Source organism: Orycteropus afer, unplaced genomic scaffold (assembly GCF_000298275.1).
Source record: "Orycteropus afer afer isolate SDZICR_OR568_19922 unplaced genomic scaffold, OryAfe1.0 scaffold00378, whole genome shotgun sequence".
NCBI lineage: Eukaryota > Metazoa > Chordata > Mammalia > Tubulidentata > Orycteropodidae > Orycteropus > Orycteropus afer.
The window spans coordinates 2,193,733-2,217,378 of NW_006921965.1; the positions used below are offsets into that span (position 1 = coordinate 2,193,733).

The window sequence follows — 23,646 nt, forward strand, 5'->3', positions numbered from 1 at the left end:
AAAAAAAAAAAAAACTCAATGAAAAAAAAAAGAAAAGGCTCATCAGCTCCTAATATATATCCAAACTTGAGACCAGTGCTTTATATACCATAAGAACTTAACACATACTTGGTAAATTGAATTCAGTTTTGAAGTTGATCCTATGAGGTCTGGAAACATCTTATTTGTGTCTGACATTTTATAGAAGCTGTGGCTAGTCTAATGCCAACTAATAAATAATATGAAGCAGTTAAGCCTAAATATATTGCCTGGAATTCCAGCCTGGGAATTCCTCTATTCTGATTAAGATCCAAGTATGTGAATCAGTAACTCTAGCATTGCTGGAGTTGACCTTAATCTACTACTAGGTCTTCAAAATGACTGACTGAAAGCCCTCAAAATCTTGAAATAAACTGGCCTCCTGAGTGTTAGTCTGAGCCCTTCCAAAAGTTTTAAAATCTCTTTAGCCTTTGTGTAACTGATAGCACTAAGACAAATTAGCCACTTTGAACTTCTGTCAGCCAAGATCCTGATCCTGAGGCTGGGTGAAAGGTAGAATGGGTATGAAAAGATGATGGGCAAGATGCAGCCATAGGTACAGTTGTTCCTCAGCTGTCACTTTGCTGTATAGTTCCTCATTGTTGAATGTGTTCTGTCCTAGAAATCAGAGCTCTGTGGAGGACAGAGCAGTGACTATCTCATGGAGGAGAGGGCTCAGTCTTGACTAAAAATACCAAGAACTCACTGCTATCAAGTCAATTCCAACGCATAGTGACCCTATAGGACAGAATAAAACTGCCCCATAGACTACCTCATTTTTTTCCTACGGAGGGGCTGGTTGGTTTGAATCACCAACCTTTTGGTTATTATCTGAATGCTTTCAACCATGACACCAGTAGAGTTTCTAACAATCTTGACTAAGCATAGTGTTAGTAATAGTTAGGGGTTTCCACTTGGCAAGTATATTCCTCTACATAAATAAAGCACTGATTTCCCTCTTTAAACATGATTTTCAAATGTAAGAGTTTGAAGGGAAGAGTGGTGGTTAACTAGTGAGAATGAATTGGCAACTGATTATGTTGTTAATGAAAAAATGCTATTGAAAATCTATATTAAGACATCATTAGCAGTTGAGTTTATCTAACTATTACAGACATCTCTGGGATTTCCTTGGGTATTTTTGGTATAATGTAAGTCAAAGAACTATTTAAAATTTCATATCAATAATAATGTTATAATTATACAGTTCCTTTTCTCTGTGGGTTCCTGTCTATTATTCTAACAGCTAGAACACACTTCCCAAGAGACTCTTTACTGTTAAAGAGAGAACATGTGTCTTTGAACCCAGGAGTTAAATATCGTACTTTAACATTTTAAAAGTTAATTTCTCACAGAAATGTGAAATTATAGCCCTCTGTATAATAGAATCATTTGCCAAAATCTTACCAAAACTCTTTCTACCATATTTTCTCCAAAAACAAAATCAGAACTGCAGCTTTTCAAAGAGCACTTATCTTCATTTAGTTGACATCTGAGGAAAAGAAAAAAGCATTTCCTATTTTAATAATATGGATAAAGCCATTTTAAATCATGGTAAAATAATCATGTGAATTCATAGATTTATGTAAAGTATGAAAAACACAGCTAACTTTTGTTTATTTGAAGTTCATGATATATGGAGGAAAAATTAAGATTGGTACTACCAGGGGTGGTATTCCAAATATTTCACAACTGTGACAGCACTAATAGAGACCAGTCCAAACAGGTTTTGTGCCTGGAACTGTACTCTTTGTGTGATCACCAGATGTGCTGCCCAGCCCTTACCTTCTTGTTTTTCCAATATGTTGTTGTTGTTAGGTCCCATTTAGTTGGTTCCAGCTTACAGTGACCCCATTTACAATAGAACAAAACATTACCTGCTCCTGTGCCATCCTCACTATGTTTGAGCCCACTGTTGCATCCACCCTGTAGATCCATCTCGTTGAGGGTCTTCCTATTTTTCACTGACCTTCTACTTTAACAAGCATGATGTCCTTCTGGAGAGACTGGTCCCTCCTGATAACCTGTCCAAGGTACGTGAGACAAAGTCTCCCCTACTCACTTCTAAGAAGCATTCTACCTGCACTTTTTCCAAGACAGATTTGTTTGTTCTTCTAACACTTCATGATATATTCAGTATTCTTTGTCACCATCATAATTCAAATGTGTCAAATTTTCGATCTTCCTTATTCATTGTCCAGCTTTTGATTGCATATGAAGTGATTGAAGATACCATGGTTTGAGTCAGGTGCACCTTAGTCTTCAAAACTACATCTTAGATTTTTAACACTTTAAAGAGGTCTTTTGCAGTGAATTTGCACAAGGCAATACATTGTTTTCTAGACTGGTGTTTCCATGGACGTTGATGGAAGATGCAAGTAAAATGAAATACTTGACGACTACAATATTTTCTCCACTTACTGTCTTGCTTATCAGTCCAGTTGAAAGGATCTTTGTTTTCTTTATGTTGAGGTGTAATCAGTTCTGAAGACTACCTTCAATTGCTTCAACCCTCTTTGCTTTCAGCAAGTAAGGTTGTCTTCCAAATTCCTTGCCATAGACAGGTGAGCACTTCCAGCATTACATCCCTTTGTTAAAACATCTCACTTGGTATTGTCAATTCCTGAAGCCTTATTTTCACTCTCTCTTGATGCTTCTTGTGTTGTTCTATATCTCACACATAGAATCCTTCAGTATTGCAACTCAAGGTTTGAATTTTTTATTCATTTCTTTCAGCTTGAGAAATGCCAAGCATGTTCTTCCCTCTGGTTACCTTTGCACATTTCATTATAATATTTTACTTTGTCTTCTCAAGCAGCCCTTTGAAATCTTCTGTTCAGCTCTTCTGTTTCATCATTTCTTCCATTTGCTTTAGCTACTCTTTGTTCAGAGCAAGTTTCAGAGTCTCTTCTGTCATCCATTTTGGTCATTTCTTTATTTATTTTTAATGACCTTTTGCTTTCTCCATGTATTATGTCCTTGACACCATCCTATAAATCATTTGGTCTTTGCTTAGTAGTGTTCAATGCTTCAAATGTATTCTCTAAATTCAGGTAGAATATATTCAAGGTCATACTTTGACTCCCATGGATTTGTTTTAATTTACTGCAGCTTCAATATGAACTTGCATATAAGCAATTTATGGTCTGTTCTGCAGTGGGCCCTTCATCTTGTTCTGATTGATGATATTGAGCTTCTCTATGGTTTGTTTCCAGAGATGTAGTTAATTCTGTGTATTCCATCCTGTGCAGTCTGTGTGTATAGTTGCCATTTATATTGAAATAATGGTATTTCTGGTGAATAGGTCATTGGTCTTGCAAAATTCTATCATGTAATCTCCAGCATTGTTTCCACCACCATGGCCATATTTTCCAACTACTGATACTTCTTTTTTGTTTCTAATTTTTGCTTTATAATCACCAATAATTATGAATGCATCTTGACTGCATATTTGATAAATTTTAGACTGCAGAAGTTGGTAAATATCTTCTGTTTCTTAATCTTTGGCATTAGTTTTCAGTGTATAAATTTAAATAACAGTTTTATTAATTACTCTTCTTTGTAGGCATATGGATATTATCCTATCACTGACAACATTGTACTTCAAGCTAGATCTTGAAATGTTCTTTTTAATGCTGAATATGATGCCATTCCTCTTCAATTTTTCATTTCCAGCATAGTAGACCATATGATTTTCCAGTTCAAAAGGGCAACACCAGTGCATTTCAGCTCACTAATTCCTAGGATATTGATCTTTATGCATTGCATTTCATTTTTCATGACTTCTAATTTTCCAAGATTCGTACATCATATATTCCATGTACTGATTATTAATGGATATTTGTAGCTGTTTCTTCTAATTTTCAGTCATGCCATATCAGCAAATGATGGCTTTACTACTTCCTTATCATGAAGGTTGACTCTATGTTGAGGAGGCAGCTCTTCCCCATTTGTATTCTGAGTTTTTTCCAACCTGAGGGGCTCATCTTCTGGCACTACATCAATGCTCTGCTGCTGTCCATAAGGTTTTTAGTGCGCAGTTTTTTTTAGAAGGAGATTGTGAGGTCCTTATTGCTAGTCTGTCTTAGTCTGGAAGCTCCACTGAAATCTGTCTATCATGGATGACCTTGCTGGTATTTGAAATATTAGAGGCATAGCTTCCAAAATCACAGCAACATACAAGCCACCACAGTACAACAAGCTGACAGACAAGTGGTGTCTACTGGCAAAAATTATTTTCGCTGCATGTTTTAATAATGAAAGAAAGCAAGAATGAAAAGACAACACTTCCATTTCCTCATTATTAACGTACCCTACTGATGTAATACATAAAGAATGCTGGTTAGTAGACAGCTGAACTGAGATTCTGGCACTTGGTAAATTTTCAGATGGCAAATAGGAGTTCTCAGAAATCTGAAAGAAAAAAAATCCATCAGAAAGTTGAATTAAATTGCCATGGGAACATCAGAGTAAGAAATGATAGTTACAGTTGCTCCTCATTATTTGAAGATTCAGTGTATGTAATTTGTGTACTAGCTAAAATTTATTTTTAACCTCAATTAACACTCACAGCACTTTATGGTCATTTGTGGACATGGGCAGAGCAGCAAAATAATTTGAATCAAATACATTCCCATCTGGGGTCAAAAAAGGTGACACTCTGCCTTCTTGTTTTAGCTCTCATGTTGTAAACAAGTGTCTTTTTAATGGTCTGCTTAGTGTCTTTTCTTTCACATTTTTATGATCAAAGTGGCCTCCAAGTATCGTGCTGAAGAGGTGTCTAATCTTCCAAAGCTCAAGAAGGCTGTGTGATGTGCCTTATAGAGAAAATATGTATATTAGATTAACTTCCTTTAGCCATGAGTTATAGTGCTATTGGCTATCAATTCAATGCTAATCAATCAATGTTATATATCAAGTAAAGTGTCATTAAGCACAAAAGATACAGAAAATGAGGTTATGGTTGGTTGACAAAAAATTTGTGACCAGAGACAAGGGCCCTAACTCTGTATTTCTTTTGGGAGCAATGGTTCAGTGTTTGCTGCTTCATCATTGAAATAGAATGTAATTATTCATCTCAGTTGTATTCTAGGAGAATTGACTGTGAATGACTGGAAACTTACTCTGCTCAAGTACATCCATATGTACTTTATGTACATTAGCTCATCTATTCCTCACAACTTCATAGATTTTGTACTTCTTCTACCCACATTTCACAGATGAGGAAACTGATTCAAAGTACTTAAATAACATGCCCAGTTCACATATAATCAGGAATGGAGCTGACATTTGAGCCCATGTCTGTCTGACATGGGACTGTATACTTACTCACAGTGACTCCTCCTTGGGTTTCCAAGGTGGTATCACTATGGAAGTAGATTGCCCAATCTTCCTTCCAAGGGGTGGCTTGTGGATTTGAACTGCCAGCCTTCTGCTTAGCAATCAAATGCCTTAGGCACTAGTTCACCAGAGCTCTCTAGATACTTTGTTGTTTGTTGTTGTTGTTATGTGCCGTTGAGTTGGACCCAACTCATAGTGACCCCTCCTTGGGTTTCCAAGGCAGTATCACCACAGAAGTAGATTGCCCCATCTTCCTTCCAAGGAGTGGATGGTGGGTTTGAACCACCAGCCTTCTGGTTAGCAGTCAAGTGCCTTAGCCACTATGCTACCAGAGCTCCCTTAGTAAAACAATATTAAGAAATCTTGTTATTTTTTATTACTTTTAACTTTTTAGCCAAATGGAATTAACTCTCATTTCTGGTTTAATAATGCTAACTTTCACAATAATGACATCCCTGAACTATTCACCATCACAGCCACTCACTATGAGAGGAGACTCTATTCAGCTTTTCATCTTGAAACTTCTGACTAGAAACTTAACTGCTTCCTTAGTCACTCTGGTGTGCATATTATCTGCATTAATACATAAATGTAGGAGTGAGGAATTTTAGAACTGGAATGGACTCTATAAATGATGGTTTCATGTTTCCAGTGTTTTGTGAACACCTCATTTCCCCTACCAGGGATTGGCAAAGGAGTTTATGTCTTTAAAGGCAGATGGGGTCAGTTTCCACTTCTTATTTAGTGTAAATAATCTTGAACATTTAACCCTTTATAACAGTAGTTTGAGAGCTGACAAATATATACAAAGAGATTTTATGTTAATGCTCACTGCAGAATTATTCACAATAGCCAAAAGGTCCATCAATAGAAGAATGGATAAACATGATGTAGTACATACATGCAATGGAATATCATTCAGGCATAAAGAGAAATGGAGTTCTGATACATGCAACCACATGTATGAACCTTGAAAACATTACATTAAGTACAATAAGCCAGGCACAAAAAGACAAATATTGTATGATACCACTTATATAAAATATCTAAAATAGGTAAACCCATTCAGACAAAACATCAGTGGATACCAAGAGATGGGTGAGGGGCAATGAAAATTATTGCTGAAGGGAGATACTGCATTTCTGTTTGGAGTGATGTAAGACTTCTGGAATGGATAGCAGTAATGGTAGCACAACATGGTGGATGCGATTAACTGAATTGCACACTTCAAAAACATATATATTAGGATAATATGTGCCATAGTTAGCAAAGATCCAAGTACATGCTTACAGCTCAGTCCTCAGATATTTGTCTTGCAGCCAGGATGGTAGTTCTTACTCTTACATGGCTCAAACTAGTTTTCATTAGGCATCTATTGTTCGAGTCATAAAAAACAACTTGCTGTGTAGTAGATTACCTGGTATAGCTTTTCTAGCCATAAGTCTTTGTAAACTCCATGGTAGAATTTGCTGTGAGCAACTGAGGAGCTCCTTATTGTTAAAGTTATCAACCTGGGGTATTTCTGTTGAGAGTGGCACAAAGCAATGTTCTGGGAAGTTCACTGTCTCTCAGATGCTTAGAATTCTGATGTTATGATTGGTTAGTTTGGCCACTCTGCCAGGCTCAAAAGGAGGCCTCCTGAAGGCAGAAGTCTCTCTGACTGCTGGCTGAGAAAGACATGCTGCTGAAAGAAATGCACTCCTGAGAGACATGTGCTGCTGAGAAAGAGACGCTGAGAGGCATGCATTGCTGAGAGAGACACCAAGAGACACGCATTGCTGGGAAAGTGGCTGAGAGAGACAGCGGGCTGAGAGAGACTGAGTGTTTTTCCTGAATTTGAATTGTAGCCTGGTGCTTTCCTAATAAACCCCATAATCTGCGAGTTCTGTGTGGCCACTGCAGTGAATTATTGAACCCAGCAGAAAGGTGGTGAGTACTGAGGAAGGAACAGTTGGTGTCAGGGTTGGTGAAAGGGCTGGAGGGAGGCACATGGTGATTCTGTCTTCCTCTTATGGGGTTAAAGGAGGTCAGAAGATGTGGCCTCCCTGCCCCTTTGGCACAACTCAAAGTTGTACAAAACAACTGATGGTTGATTAATGACAGGATGAATAAAAATTTACTGAATTTAGATAATGAATTATTTGTTGTTGTTGTTATGTGCCATCGAGTCAGACCCGACTCACAGTGACTCCTTGGGTTTCTGAGGTGGTATCACTATGGAAGTAGATTGGCCAACCTTCCTTCCAAGGAGTGGCTGGTGGGTTGGAACCACCAGCCTTTTGGTTAGCAGTCAAATGCCTTAGGCCCTACCCTACCAGAGTTATTAGGGAATATTAAAAAAAAAAACGGTTCTACAAAATTTGCATAGAAACAACTTTCACTAGATCTGTAAATTGTATTCTTTTGGTCAGAATTCTGGCATAGCATTTTATATATAGTATGTTCCTGGATCTTCAAAGATCATCATTAAACAGAAAATCCAATGCTGGGCATCTCACTAATTGAGAATAAGGACTACTCATACCCTCAGTAAGTCATTCAAGATGAAATGCTGGCAGACAATAGCCTGAAATTTTCTCTCTTACATTATCATTTAGGAATAAAACATAAATATTTAATAAATTTGATTTTGAAAATATGCAATGCAAGATTGCCAAATATAAGGCCAAGAAAGAAATAATTACTCTTTCAATTGGATGGCATAGCATGTAATCAGAATTTTAATCTACATTTTATAGTACATGCTGTTACAAAATCAAGTGCAATATAATAAATAGCATTTTAGAAATTTGCCGACACATCATACTTACCTTACATAATTTAAAACAAATTAAACAATAAATTTTAAATTTCCTTAAATGAATAAATGTAAAAATGTATCTTTCAGTAATATGTGATGATTAGTAGATTATACCAAAAACCAAAACCAAACACACTGCCATTGAGTTGGACCCAACTCATAGCGACCCCTCCTTGGGTTTCCAAGGCAGTATCACTGCGGAAGTAGATTGCTCAGTCTTCCTTCTGAGGAGTGACTAGTGGGTTTGAACCACCAGCCTCTGGTTAGCAGTCAAATGCCTTAGGCACTACACTACCAGAGCTCCCTAGTAGATTATACTTAAATAAAAACACCTTTAATAATATACTTATCTGAAATTAAATCATGTTTTACTTAAAATCACTTATCGCATATCATGCAGCAATGATGAAATGATTTTTAAAATTCACAATGGGTTTCATGAGATCTTATCTTGCAAAGGTTAGGAATTACAAAAATGTTGGCAAATGCTGCCAGAGTTAATTTTTATCACAGATAAAAAGAGAAAATTGAGTGTCTTGTCCAAAGAACCAATAACATACAAGTGTTAAAGGTAGGATTGATACCAATCTGATTTATTTTCATTGAATTGAATTTTTTTATACTTCTGTGTGTTACTGTCCTTATATTCAATATGAGAAAACCAAACAAAACTATGTGACCAGCCCTCAGTAGTTACACTGGAAACAAATGACTGTTGGAGTACTTACTTTCAAATTCAAACCTACCCATTCTGGCTTCCATTCCTCCAAAATGCCTGTGCCACAGCTAAAACCATACCACATCCCTAAACGCATAACTAGATGGTTTGGGTAAAGTGAATGTCTCCTTAGAAAGACCCACAATAAGTGATTTAGCCACTACCATGGTTCTTTTAGGTCTCCAGAGGCTTCTCAAGCCCTTCCAATTACACTGTTTAGGAAGTGCCCTGCTCTTGTTATCCATGAAGATGAGCATAGAATGAATTCCTGGTGTGACTTAAACTGCCAAAGCCAAACTATGAAGTTGACCAGTTGGGGATTTAGAAAATCACTATTCCAATTTTGGCTATTGACTGTGAGCCCCTGCCCACTCCATTGCTCCTATTCTCCCATAAGATAATTCTGGGATGTGGGCCTTACATCTAGGAAAGGGAGGATGGGAGATTAAGGTCAATCCTACCACAGGGAGTTTTCTTCCCTTATCGTTTGCTTTTTCTTTAGTCTTTCAGGATTCCAGTGCATTGTGCCCAAACGTTTTTCTTACTTTTTCACACCTTTGAACTTGAGGTGGCTGCAAAATAGCAGGTCTTAGAACATGTTCAGAATGTTTCACAGGACCTGAAAAGAACAGTATAAACAGGTCAGTATATTTTCATTGAAATACTTCTTCCTCCCTACTTTTATCTTCCATGTTGTTGTTGTTTGTATGTGCCATCAAGTTCGACCCCACTCATAGCTACCCCTCCTTGGGTTTCCAAGGCAGTGCAGTATCACTATGGAAGTAGATTGCCCCACCTTCCTTCCGAAGAGTGGCTGGTGGGTTTGAACCACAAGCCTTCTGGTTAGCAGTCAAGTGCCTTAGGCACTACACTACCAGAGCTCCCTTTATCTTCCATAATGCTTGTTTCTAAAATCATGATTAAATGAGGGGCTGATATAACTAATCAAAATTCAAAATATCCAGTGAATTGCCTATTCCTCAATCCCCACATAGCTTTTACCCAAGAACTATTCATTTTGACCATGGGACCAGGATTACCAAGTATATTCCTTCATGATTTGTCTGCCTACTCCCACACCCTCAACACTCATATTCACTCACATTACACACAGATTAAAATATAGATAGTAAAATAGAAAATTTTTGAGATTTTATAATAGAAAGAAGCTATGTACCTTGTTCTGTATTGTTTATATCAACATTCCTTTGTACAAGAGTTGATGACATAAAAACACTGTTTTTCTTCACTGCAAGAAAAAAAATGTTTAAACAATTTAAACGCATGAATGCCAATTTCTGTATTATATGGGATTTAACGTAGTGCCTAAGGCATTTGCTAACTAGAAGGCTGGCAGTTCAAATCCATCAGCCACTCGTCAAAAGGAAGAATTGGCCAATCTACTTCCGTAGAGATACTGTCTGGGAAACCCAAGGAGGGGTGGCTATGAATCAGAACCAATTCAGAGGCAGTTAGTTTTTTTTTTTTTTGGTATGGGATTTAACAGTTTGGTTCCGAGATTACCAGTAGGCGTCGCTGTTGGAATTAACAGAGAGTGCATTAAAACTGAGGCTCTGCTAAAAGTGTGTGATTACCAGATAAGTTTTGCTACATAGTTCTGTTTACTCTCAGAAATAGAAGTGAAAATTAGGTCATTAACAGAAAAGTCTGTTTAGAATCATGAAATAATGTGCTGAAAGAAATTCTACAGATTACAATTCTGAATTGGTAATGAACCCTCTGTGTGGATTCATAAAGAATGCTATAAAACTAGTAACAAATTCTCCATCCCTCCTTAACATGTGTATTTGAAGACAAGTATTCAAAACAAACAACACACAGCCATCGAGTCAGATCTGAGTCATAGCGACCCCTCCTTGGGTTTCCGAGGCGATATTACTACGGAAGTAGATTGCCCAGCCTTCCTTCTGAGGAGTGGCTGGTGAGTTTGAACTGCCAGCCTTCTGGTTAGCAGTCAAATAAATGGCTTAGGCACTAGGCCACCAGAGCTCCCAAAGACAAGTGTTATGAGAAGTTATCTTTCTATGACTTATGTGGGTGGAATGTAACAGTGAGCTTGGTTTTTTGGTTTTATACATTTCAAAGGGATTGCCTCTTAATTGCAAATTATTGAAATAGCTACCTTTGGGCAGTTGGTTAATAGAAATGAGACAAGAATAAGAATTGCTTTTTCAAAGTAATATATTTATAAATGTATAATTTGTAAATAGGAGCTCTGGTAGTGTAGGGCCTAAGGCACTTGACTACTAATCAGAAGGCTGGTGGTTGAAACCCACCAGCCACTCCTCAGAAGGAAGGTTGGGCAATCTACTTCTATAGTGATACTGCTTCGGAAACCCAAGGAGGGGTTGCTATGAGTCAGGTCTAGCTCAACAGCACATAACAACAACAATAACAATTTATAAATATATTTATGAATGTATCATTATTTCTCTAGTAAATGGTTTTTATCTTTATTATCAAAAGTCAGCAGTGAATGGTGCATACCCAGTTATACTATTTTTTTCCTTTCCAGCACCCTAATATTTTGCATAATGTAAATTGGAATAGTGCTTACTTCTATCAATGATCCCTTATTTCTTATTTCCTTTTTTTCCTTTTTTGGTCTGATTCTTTAAATTAAAATGAAGCACTTATCCAGTTACCTTGAAATTATCCCCATGCTTTGTGCACAATACAAGACAGTATGCCTTTGCCTCTGAGTTAGGGCCCCTATTCCTCTTAATGTCTGTAACTTGTGTTGAGCTAAGAAGTGGCTGCTCTGTGTCTAAAAGAAGCTTAGCATACTGTCACTCAATCATGATTGGAATTTTTAGTAAGAATATGAATTTATTAGTGTGGAAACAATATAGTTTCTGGGTAGAAGGGGGTCAGATAAAAGGAAGTGAATAGTTCGTGCTATGTCTATTATTATGGAAAAAGTTCTTCAGTGGAAAGAAAAACACAAGAATACGTATCATAATTTAAATATGGAGAAAGTTCCAACCATTTCAAATATTTCATTATGATAAAAATAGTTTTACTTATGAAAGTATTACAAATTTCAAATAAAAAGGAAGTAATGCTTTAATTAGTGAAAAGTTCAAATTGAACCATATTCTGAACTTCAGAACAATGATTTAAACAATAGTTACTTCTTTTCTAGGCCTATCTTATATAAAGCAATGCTATCATAAATATGAAATCCTAGGAAACATCACCACATTCAAACTTTCTACCAAAAATAAACACATACACTATCTGGATTTGTGGGGTGAGAATTCATAAGGTATTATTCCATGCAAATTTTGTTGTAGCCTCTATTTGATTTGTCACTAAAATGTCAGTATTTTCTAATAGCTGAGAAAGAGAACTCATAAATGAGAATGGATTTTTGAAAAGTCGGAGCATAGGGCCTGGGGCTCTGGAAGTTCTTTGTTACCTGCCCCAGACTGGGGGAAGGTAGGTGTTAGTGAAGGATTTCATTGCTTCTGGGACAAGGTCGATGCTTAAAGGAGATTGCAAACTGAACTCAACAAGGAGGTGAGGGTTTTTACTGTTCTATGTCACTAAGTTGGAAAAATTTCTGGTTAATTTTTATCAGGGGAAAATATACTATGCCTCTAATTAGGATTATGAATTCAACTTCAATTGAATTCAATAAGTATTTAATGAGTGTTCACATGTGTATTAAGCATGAAGATGACCCCAAGAAATTTACAGTGGAGGAGACAGACATGTATGAATAGCTAGACCAGAAGGCAAAGCACAATGCGAACCATTGTAAAAGGAATCACCGGAACATGGTGTATGATGAAGTTCTCAGAATACATTGTCTTAGTTATCTAGTGTTGCTGTAACAGAAATAGCACAAGTGGATGACTTTAACAAACAAATTGACTTTCTCACAGTTCAGGAGGCTACAAGTCTGGATTCAGAGTGCCAGCTGTGGGAGAACACTTTCTCTGTGGACTCTGAGGGAAGGTCCTTGTCTCTTCAATTTCTGCTTCCTGGTTTCTTAGAGATCTCTATGTGGCTTGGCATCTATTTTACCCCATCTCTGCTTCTCTCTCTAGGTTGTTTAATCTCTTTTATATCTCAAAAGAGACTGATTTAAGACACATCCTAAACTAATGCTGTCTCATTAACATAAGAAAGACAACACATTCCCAATGGGATAATAACCACAGGCACAGAAGTAAGGATTTACAACTTACCTTGGAGAGACACAATGCAATTCCTAACAGCAGAGATCCATTTGCTTAAGTTAATGTTTACTTTAAAAATATCATTTCCCCCTAATTACAAAGCTAATACATGCTCAATGCAGAAATTTTGGAAAAAAACAAAATACAAGAGAGGAGATCCCAGGGCACTTGTAATCTCATTACTCAAGATAATCATTATTAACATTTTGGTATATGTCTTTCTAGTCTTTTTTGCATAGTGGCTAAGACACTTGCCTGCTAACCAGACGGCTGGCAGTTCAAACCCACCAGCCACTCCTCGGAAGGAAGGTTGGGCAATCCTACTTCCGTAGTGCTACTGCCTCGGAAACCCAAGGAGGGGTCGCTATGAGTCGGGTATGACTCGACGGCACATAACATAACAACAGTGCCACAGTGCCTAAGACACTTGCCTGCTAACCAGACGACTGGCGGTTCAAACCCACCAGCCACTCCTCGGAAGGAAGGTTGGGCAATCCTACTTCCGTAGTGATACTGCCTCGGAAACCCAAGGAGGGGTCGCTATAAGTCAGGTATGACTCGACGGCACATAACAACAACAACAATAACAAGTTTCACAGTCACAGTAATCATTAGCAGTGAACAGTCAACAGTTAAGGCTAGACCTACCTCCTTGGGACTGAGAATCTGTTGTAGGGATAGTAAAAGATGAAGTCCGTACACGCTTTCTTGAAAAACCATTACATTCTGTAAGAAATTCAATATGAAGGGTAAAGTTGCTTGTAATAACACATTATCCTACCCCCATGATATATGTTGTTATGTGCCGTCAAGTCAGACCCGACTCATAGTGATCCCTCCTTGGGTTTCCAAAGCAGTATCACTACGGTAGTAGATTGCTCAACCTTCCTTCCGAAGAGTGGCTGGTGGGTTTGAACCGCCAGCCCTTTGGTTAGCAGTCAAGTGTCTTAGGCACTATGCTACCAGAGCTTCCCCCCCCCCATGATATAGGAGGATATAGAAACTAAAAAATCCACTACCATTGAGTCAAATCTGACACAAAGTGACCCTACAGGATAGATTAGAACTGCCTCATAGGATTTCCAAGGCTGTAAATCTTTACAGAAGCAGACAGCCTCATCTTTCTCCTGTGGAGCAGCTGGGGGGTTCAAACAGCCAACCTTTTTTGGTTAAGAGCCAAATACTATAACCACTGCACCAGCAGAGCTCCTTGGGGGAGATATAGCTTCCTTTGTCTACAGAGATCGTCATTTGATAATATATTAACTGTTGAGACATAATTTCAAGTATTGTGATTAATAACTTGGTGATTATAAATCAATAGGCATATCATACTAGTATGAAACAATTAAAAGGGAGGGGCTTCTGCTAAAGTTGCATACTAATTTTGAGGGTCTAAGGAGAAGACTATTGGTGAGCTGTCTGAGGAACAGCCAATGCAAAATCATGGAATTTTAGTCACTAACATACATGTTCTCAGGCATTTCATCTTCCAAAATAAAAGCCAGACTACTTGTGTATTTAAAGACAAGGAAACCCACTAAGTGCTAGTTTTACAGAGTCTGTGAGCACATACCAAAATGCTTCTGCTTGCTTATTTTCTTGGAATAAAGATAGATTTTTAAATACAAGATGTAAATCATTACCATGTTCTGCTTCTTCATACAGGGTGTCTTCTGTAGGTCTCTGAAAGGAAATAAAACTGCCAATGAGAGCTAACTGCTCTTTTCACATCAGATTTCCTTCTGATTTGTAACAATTCCTTTCTGCTTTTCAACAGTTCTCAGGAGCCTGCTCTATTCAGCCCAGCCAGGATGAAGGGGCTCTACCTTTATTCAATTAGGCAGGCGATTCAAGAAAAAGTCATGTGTAGTACCAAAAAACACACAAAAAGAAACCAAACCCATTGCCATCAAGTCAATTCCAACTCATAGTAACCCCTATTGGGTTTCCAAGGTGGTAAATCTTTATGGAAGTACATTGCCCCATCTTCTTTCCAAGGAGCAGCTGGTAGGTTTGAACTGCCAGTCTTCTGGTTAGCAATCAAATGCCTTCGGCACCAGACCACCAGAGCACCTTAAACTATGTTGTTGTTATGTGCTGTGGAGTCGGAACCGACTCACAGCAACCCCTCCTTGGGTTTCCGAGGAGGTATCACTATGGAAGTAGATTGCCCAACCTTCCTTCCGAAGAGTGGCTGGTGGGTTTGAACTACCAGCCTTCTGGTTAGCAGTCAAATGCATTAGGCACTACACTACCAGATATTTCAGTGACCAGAGAGAATCACTTGTGAGAGCCTGTTTGAAAATGCAGATTTTGAGTGAAGGACACTCAGGCTGCTGAAGGTCTGAAAGGTTCAGGAATCTGCTTTTTTTTTTTTTTTAACCTCAGTTGAGAAACCAAGAATTTGCATTTTGAATTTTCCTTTAGTTAGTTAGTGTGTTTTGTGGGCACTGGAGTGAATTACTTGCATAAGTAAGAATGATTAACAAGAAAATCATACTTAAGCTAAAGTGAGAATACTAATCTCATTGTGCGTCTTTCAAAGTAGATGATGTTAGTATGCTGCTGAAAAAGTAGATGGGGTCTTTAAGATCCCTTTTGAATCAAATATCTCAATTGAGAACCTTTACTTTCACCTAGTTTTCTGCTACGTTAGTGGTGGGATCCATGAGAAGCTCCAGCACTCCTAGTCCCTTTCAGTTCCTCCCCTTTCCAAATCACCCCACATAAACATGTAATTTTAGTAAAAACAACGTATTATCCATAGCTTCCAGACAAGGCCTCTGACCTCCTATTTCAGCCATTTTGTGGTCTCTGGATCCCTACTGTATAAATATTCTGGAGGCAGCACTCTGCTAAGTGAAGAACAAGATAAACATCTGGTGTATGTTTAGTATCTTCTAGTACACTGAAGTCTATTTAGTATAGTTAGTTTCTTGTGCAGTATCTTTAAGTATAGTTTGCTTCTTGAAATACAGTTGCCTTTGTTAAAGTAAAAACAAACAAACAAACAAAGGCAGTGCAATCTTACCTTAAAAGCTTGTTCTCTCTTTTCAAAAACAAATATTGGCTGAGCTATGACAGCTTTTTCTGTAAAAGAGAAAGAACAGAAAAGAAATCAAAGTATACTCTGACATTTCTAGCGCCCACTGAAAATTCTTGAATATATCTTTGTTTTGTATTTTTCCCTGCCTTTGTGCACAGTCCAAACTATTTTACATAACTTCAGTGCCATCCAGTGGATTCCAACTCATAGCCACCCTATTGGACTGAGTAGCATTGCCCCATAGGGTTTCCAAGGCTGTAAATCTTTACGAAAGCAGACTGTCACATGTTCAAACTGCTGACCTTGTGGTTAGAGGTCGAGTGCTTTAACCACTGTGCCGCTATTTTACATGGATACTATAAATTACACAATTTTAACAGTTAATTACAGGAATATGTACTTGAGAAGGACCTCTGGTGGCTTAGTGGTTAAAGCATCTGGCTACTAAACAAAAGTTCAGCCGTTTGAACCCACCAGATGATCCACAGGAAAAAGATGAGGCATTCTGCTTCCGTAAAGATTTATAGCCTTGGAAACTCTATGGGGCACTTCTACTCTGTCCTAAAAGGTTACCACTACGAGTTGGAATTGACTTGATGACAGTGGGCTTTTTTTTATACTTGTGGAAAGTGATGATATATAGTTCTTCCAGAATTAGAGAGATTACCTCTTTAAAAAAAGATACTTTATATGTTTAAAGGAAACTAATATCTAACTTTAGAATCTCATGAAATCATAGTAATTAACATCTTTACTTTTAGAATAAAAAGCTTCAAATGGTGAAAAGTCTCACCTGAGAATTTTACTCAGGTTGTATGTCAAGATATAAATGGTATAGATGTATTGCATCTCATCCTTAAAGCACTCCAGAGATAATCCATGTTTCATTGACTACAGTAATAATATACTAAATCATGTTTTTAAAATTTAAATTAAAGATCTGTTTAAATAATGTACTTAAGTAGATAAAGTTTATCTTTAGCCCTGGCAGCCTTCTCAATCTTTATATTTTCTCTCATATTAGGACAGTTCAACCATTTTAGGAGATAGCATATGATCAAGAAACACTGGTATTAAAGGAAGAAGTTCAAGCTTCACCGACCAAAAAAAACCAAACCAAATTCACTGCCATTGAGTCAAATCCGACTCATAGCAACCCCTCCTTTAGTTACTAAGGTGGTATCTCTACGGAAGCAGATTGCCCAGTCTTCCTTCCGAGGAGTGGCTTTTGGGTTTGAACCACCAGCCTTCTGGTTAGCAGTCAAATGCCTTAGGCACTACGCCACCAGAGCTCCTAAACTTCATTGAGGGCATCAACAAAAAACAAGGCTCCAGGAATTGACAAAATACCCATTGAGATGTTTCAACAAACAGATACAGCACTGGAGGTGCTTACTCATTTATGCCAAGAAATTTGGAGCATAGTTACATGGCCAACCCACTGGAAGAGATTGATATATGTCCTTATTCCAAGAAAAATGATCCAACCGAATGTGGAAATTATTGAAAAATATCATAAATATCACATGCAAGTAAAAAATACTACAGAAGAACTAACAAATCTATCTTGGAAGAAGTACATCCACAATGCTCCTTAGAAGCAAGGATGGCAACATGTACTTTGGACTTGTTATCAGGAGGGACCAGTATCTGGAGAAGGATATCATGCTTGGTAAAGTAGAAGGTCAGTCAAAAAGAGGACAACCCCCAACAAGACAAATTGACACTGTGGCTGAAACAATGGGCTCAAACATAGCAACAATTGTGAGGCTGGTGCAGGTCTGGGCAGTGTTTCATTCCATTGTACACAGAGCAGCTATGAGTTGGAACTCTCTCACCAGCATGTAACAACATTGACAACAGGGAAAATGTCATTCACTCTAACATGTAAGTGAATGATAGCAGCTTTAAATATCCATACTCCAGAATTTTTAGGAAATACTATATGGTAGTTAAGAGCTTGGGCTCTGGAGTTAGATAGCCTGTGTTAAAATATTAACAAATATAAATAAATAATATTATTCAATTATTTAAGTCCCACCAATAGTTGGCTATCTATTAAAAAAAAAAAAAAAAACTTTACTAGCTGCCTATAAACCAAAAACCAAAAACCTCTGCTATTGAGTCAATACCAACATATAGTGACCTCCATTGTGCATTGGGTTTTCAAGGCTGTAAATCTTTCATGGAAGCAGACTGCTCCATCTTTCTTCTGTGGAGTGGCTGGTGGGTTTTGAACCAAATGCCTTAACCGCTGTACCACCAGGGCTCTGTCTATGTACTTTGCACAAGTTAATTTGTTTACCTTGGTTTTCTGAACTTTTTTTTAAGAAAAAGATTATAACTGTCCTTATCTCACAGAGTTTGTGTGGATTAAATATGTGCATGCCACAAGTCCTATTCTAAAACTCATAGCTGACATTACTAACTGATTACGATACTTTCTTGAACTCAAATATAACTTCAGAACTTTTATCATTATGGTTTCTAGTAATTACCAATACTTTCCCTGGCATACAATTTGAGAGAATTTGCCATCCTTGTATGAATCAATAAAGCTCTAGTAGAGGAATTTCAAGGAATTTACTAGATAATTACATTTTTTATATGACATAAAGGGGATCCCCAGTCCCCTACAATCTTATCCCATAACCAAATCATAAATGTTCCAGACCAACCCTGCCTTCTTTTTAACTTGGGTACATTCTTCCAGTTCAGTGCAATAAACAAACTTTTTAATGTAAGTGCTTATGGCATTGTTTGGCCCTGGAGCCAAGTGAGCCAAAGTAGAAACAGTTTAATAACATACTGACATTCCCATTCTTGTTAAACTATAGTTCAATTCTTTGTGTGCGTGTGTTTTTCCTGCTCAGAACAGACTCCTTTTCCTGCAATTTAATTCGATTTAAGACGTGAGATCCCTATTGATTTTGAAAGTTAAATAATCTTTGTGAATGTGCAATGGAATACTTAACGAATTAGAATAATGTGTGAGACTCTTCTGAGCTGCACTTGGAACAGGCATCCCTAAAACAGCATGACTTGGCCTAAAGTTAGAGAGATAACATATTGCATTCCCCTCCATCAAAACACACAAGATAAAAATGAGTGAAAGGGATCATCAATGGAAGCATTAAGAAAGAAATCACAAAGTATACTTGTAACTTCGAGGGCATGCGATGAAGTATAGAAAGTCCAGTTTTAGACACTAGTTCAACAACTCTCTTGGTTCCAAAGACAAAGTCAGAAGTAAGCATTGGCCAAACCATTGGGTCATACCAGAATTCTTTCCTGACCAAGTAGCAAAATTTGAAAATAATAAAATCCTTAAAATTATATATTAAAAGTTTATCCTTCTTCTTTCTAATAGATTCAATAATTAATCAATCCATTCAGCAACTCAGTAGGAGTGATTACATACAAGGCGTTTTACAAGTATTATGTAGTAAAGCAGTAAACACAACAGATATGGTCCCTGTCCTCATAGAGCTTACATTGAGGAGGAGAGACAAAACTGAGCAGTTAACCATACAATTATTTAAGTTCAATTGAGATGTTGTTAAATGCTGTTGAGTTGTTTCTGATGCATAGCAACCCTGTGTACAACAAAACGGAACACTGCCTGGTCCTGTACCATCCTCACAATTGTTGCCATGTTTGAGCCTATGTTGCAGCCGTTACATCAATCCATCTCACTGAGAGTCTTCCTCTTTTTGGCTGACCCTCTACTTTAGCAAGCATGATGTCCTCTAGGGACTGGTCCCTCCTCACACCATGTCCAAAGTGTGTAGGATGAGGTATTGCCGTCCTCGTTTCTAAGGAGCAATCTGGCTGTACTTCTTTCAAGGCATTTTTGTTCCTTATTCTGGCAGTCCATCTTATATTCAGTTTTCTTCTTCATCACCATAATTCAAAGGCATTCATTCTTCTTCAGTCTTCCTTATTCATTGTTCAGCTTTTGCATGCTCATGAGACAATTGAAAATACTATGATTTGGGTCAGGCATACCTTAGTCCTCAAAGTGACATCTTTGCTTTTTAACACTTTAAGAGGTCTTTTGTAACAGATTCACCCAATGCAATATGTCATTTGATGCCTTGACTGCTGCTTCCATGGATGTTGATTGTGGATCCAAATAAGATAAAGTCCTTGACAACTTAAATATTCTATTGGGATAATGGTTACAAAAGAGAACTACCAAGTTCTCAGAAGGTGACCAATAGCACAGCCTGGCTTTTTTAGAGGATCATTTTGTGTTCTCAGCAGGAGTGATATTTAGGCAGACTTTTGGATAAGTAGGCATTAGCCAGGAAAATAGGGGAAGGAAGGCATTCTATGGCAGAGGGAAGAGCAAGGGGAAAGTGTCTGAAAAAGGCTGGAGCATGGCAATTCCAACAATAAAAAAGAAAGTGTGGTGCAAGATGAGACTGGAGATAATGCCAAAGCTGTGCAAGGCCCTTTAGGCTGTGTCTTGGAGTTTTGTTTTTATTTCAAGAAAAATGGGAGGGATATTAAGCAGAAGAGTGATTTCCTCAGTCATGCATTTTGTCTTCTAAGAGCTCTGTGCTTGCTGTGTGGAAATGGATTAGAGAAAGAAGGGGCCAAGGGAGATAACAAGGCATCTAACCAAGAAGGTAGTCTAAATTCTACAAGAAAGGTGGCCAGGTTAACTTTTACTCCTTTGTTAAAAAAAAATTTGCACCCATGATTTTTTGAGGGAAATGGAAAAATTAAAACAGTTTAAAATAATCTCCTGTTAAAGGGAATGAAGATTAAGGGATGGAGAAGAAAAATTTTGACAATTATGGGTTGATTTTGATGTTATGGTTGTTTTAAAATTCATTTAACATTTAGTAAATTCCTGTATTCATTATTGTTTCCTGAAATACTTCATTAAGAGAAGACATTCATTGTCCCACTCTTTTTTTAATATGTGAATATATACAAAATATACAGCAATTCATCAATTTCTAGATCCATAATTCAGTGACATTGTTTACATTCTTTGTATTGCGCAGCCATTCTCACTGTCTTTTTCCAAATTACTGTACTACCATTGACAGATAATCAATGCACACTAAGCAAAAACTCCCTCTTTTCCCCTTCCTCATGCCCCTGATAGCTTGTAATTACTTTTGGTTTCTATATGCTTATCTCACATCAGTAATATCATCATGGTATTTGTTCTTTTGTGTCTGACTTATTTTATTCAGCACACTGTCCTCCATGTTCAGCCATGTTGTGGCATGAGGACTTCATTCCTCTTTATGATTATGCAATATTCCATTGTATGGTAGGAACCACATTTTGTTTGTCCATTCATTCGTTGATGGACATTTCAACTCTTTTCATTGATTTTACCTTTTGACTACTGTGAATCATGCTGCAATAAACATTGGTATGTTGTTGTTGTTGTTGGGTGCCATTGAGGTGGCTTCAACCCATAGTGATACTGTATGCAACTGAATGAAACACTGCCTGGTCCTGAACCAGTCTCACAATCCTTGCTATACCTGAGCCCACTGTTGCAGCCACTGTGTCAATCCATCTCCTTGAGGCCCTTCCCCTTTTCACTGACCCTCCCTCCACTTTTCCAAGCAAGATATCCTTCTCCAAGGAATGGTCCTTTCTGATAAGTGACCAAAGTTGTTGTTAGTTGTTAGGTGCCGTCGAGTTGTTCCCAACTCATAGCGACCCCATGCACAGCAGAATGAAACACCACCTGATGCTGCACCAGCTCCATGATCCTTGCTATACTTGAGCCCATTGTCGCAGCCACCGTGTCAATCCATCTTGTTGAAGGCCTTCCCCTCTTTCGTTGACCCTCCACCTTAACAAGCATGACATCCTTCTCCAGGGAATGGTCCCTTCTGACAACTTGACCAAAGTAGGTGAGACCAAGTCTGGCCATTGTCACTTCTAAGGAGCATTTCGGCTGTACTTCCTCCAGGACAGACCTGTTACTTCTTTCAGCAGTCCATGATACTTTCAGCATTCTTTGCCAGCACGACACTCAAAAGTATCAACTCTTCTTTGGTCTTCCTTATTCATTGCCCAGCTCTCACATGCATATGAGGTGATTGGGAATATCATGGCTTGTGTCAGGTGCACCTTAGTCCTCAAGGAGACATTCTTGCTCCTCAGCACTTGAAAGAGTTCATTTGCAGCTGACCTGCCCAGTGCTACACGTTGTCTAATGTCCTGACGTGTAGCAGCTAATGTAGGTGAGATGAAGTCTGGTCATTCTTGCTTACAAGGAGCATTCCAGCTGCACTTCTTCCAGGATAGATTTGTTAATTCTTCTGGAAGTCCATGGTACATGCAGTATTCTCTTCCAACACCATGACTCAAAAGCATCAACTCTTCTTCGGTCTTCCTTATTCATTGTCGAGCTTTCACATGCATATGATGAGATTGAAAATTCCATGGCTCGGGTTAGGTGGACCTTAGTCTTCAAAGAGACATCTTTGCTCTATAGCACTTCAAAGATACCCTTTGCAGCAGATTTGCCCAGTGCAATACATCATCTGATTTCTTGATTGCTGTTTCCATGAGTGTTGATTGTGGAAACAAGCAATATGAAATCTTTGACAACTTCAATCTTTTCTCTATTTATTGTGATTCTGCTTATTGGTATACATCCCACAAAGTGAGTACCTTATATACAGGAAAGTTGCTATCTGTATAATTCAGTCTCACTTCACCTGTAATTCAATTCCACAGCACATGTGCACAAAATAATTTTATCAATCATCTTGTCTAATTTAATTCTTTTCATTATTTTGTGGAATAAATGAGGTTTCTACCAATTACAGATGAGGAAACTGAGGCTCAGTCAAGTCACTTGCTCAAGCTCATACCACAAGTGGCAAAGCTTTTCATTAAATCCCATGCTCTCTCCTTCAAAACAATTGGTCTTAGCTCCTCCATCATACCGACATATATCCTATCCAACTCCACTTGCACTGTATCATGATTTAAAGGTATGATATATACAGTACAACACCATGCCAAGGAAAATTCAGCATAAAATAATGGCACCTCTGGTAGCATAGTGCCTAAGGCCCTTTACTGCTAACCAGAAGGCTAACAGTCCAAACCCACTAACCACTCTTCGGAAGGAAGGTTGGGCAATCTACTTCTGTAGTGATACCACCTCAGAAGCCCAAGGAGGGGTTGCTATGAGTCTGGTCCAACTCGATGGCACATAACAACAACAACAACATATTTTTTTCAAATTTGTCAAAGTAGATTGACCATGTGCATGTATTTCTACACAATAAAACAATAATAAAGGATTTTTTTTGTGTGTGTGAGAGTTTCATAGGGGTGGATGAGATACCACAAAGGCAAGGAAAACTGAAGAGAAATACTAAGAACAAAATTTTGGAAGTTGGAAAGCAAGAGAATGAGTGCTAACTAACTTGTTGTTGTTGTTGTTGTTATGTGCCGTCGAGTCGGCCCCGACTCATAGCGACCCCTCCTTGGGTTTCCGAGGCAGTATCACTACGGA

The 23,646-nt window shown here is 38.0% G+C and overlaps 1 protein-coding gene across 1 annotated transcript in view; it reads right to left on the minus strand.

Moving 5' to 3' along the window:
• The window catches only part of RANBP3L (RAN binding protein 3 like), a 96,665-nt gene that overhangs the window by 36,303 nt on the left and 36,716 nt on the right, over window positions 1-23,646 (minus strand). The window contains 8 exon segments of the mRNA XM_007953241.1: window positions 1,426-1,510; window positions 4,331-4,431; window positions 9,341-9,495; window positions 10,054-10,125; window positions 12,319-12,384; window positions 13,733-13,810; window positions 14,731-14,770; window positions 16,119-16,177. Of these exon segments, the coding sequence (XP_007951432.1) occupies window positions 1,426-1,510; window positions 4,331-4,431; window positions 9,341-9,495; window positions 10,054-10,125; window positions 12,319-12,384; window positions 13,733-13,810; window positions 14,731-14,770; window positions 16,119-16,177 (656 nt within the window).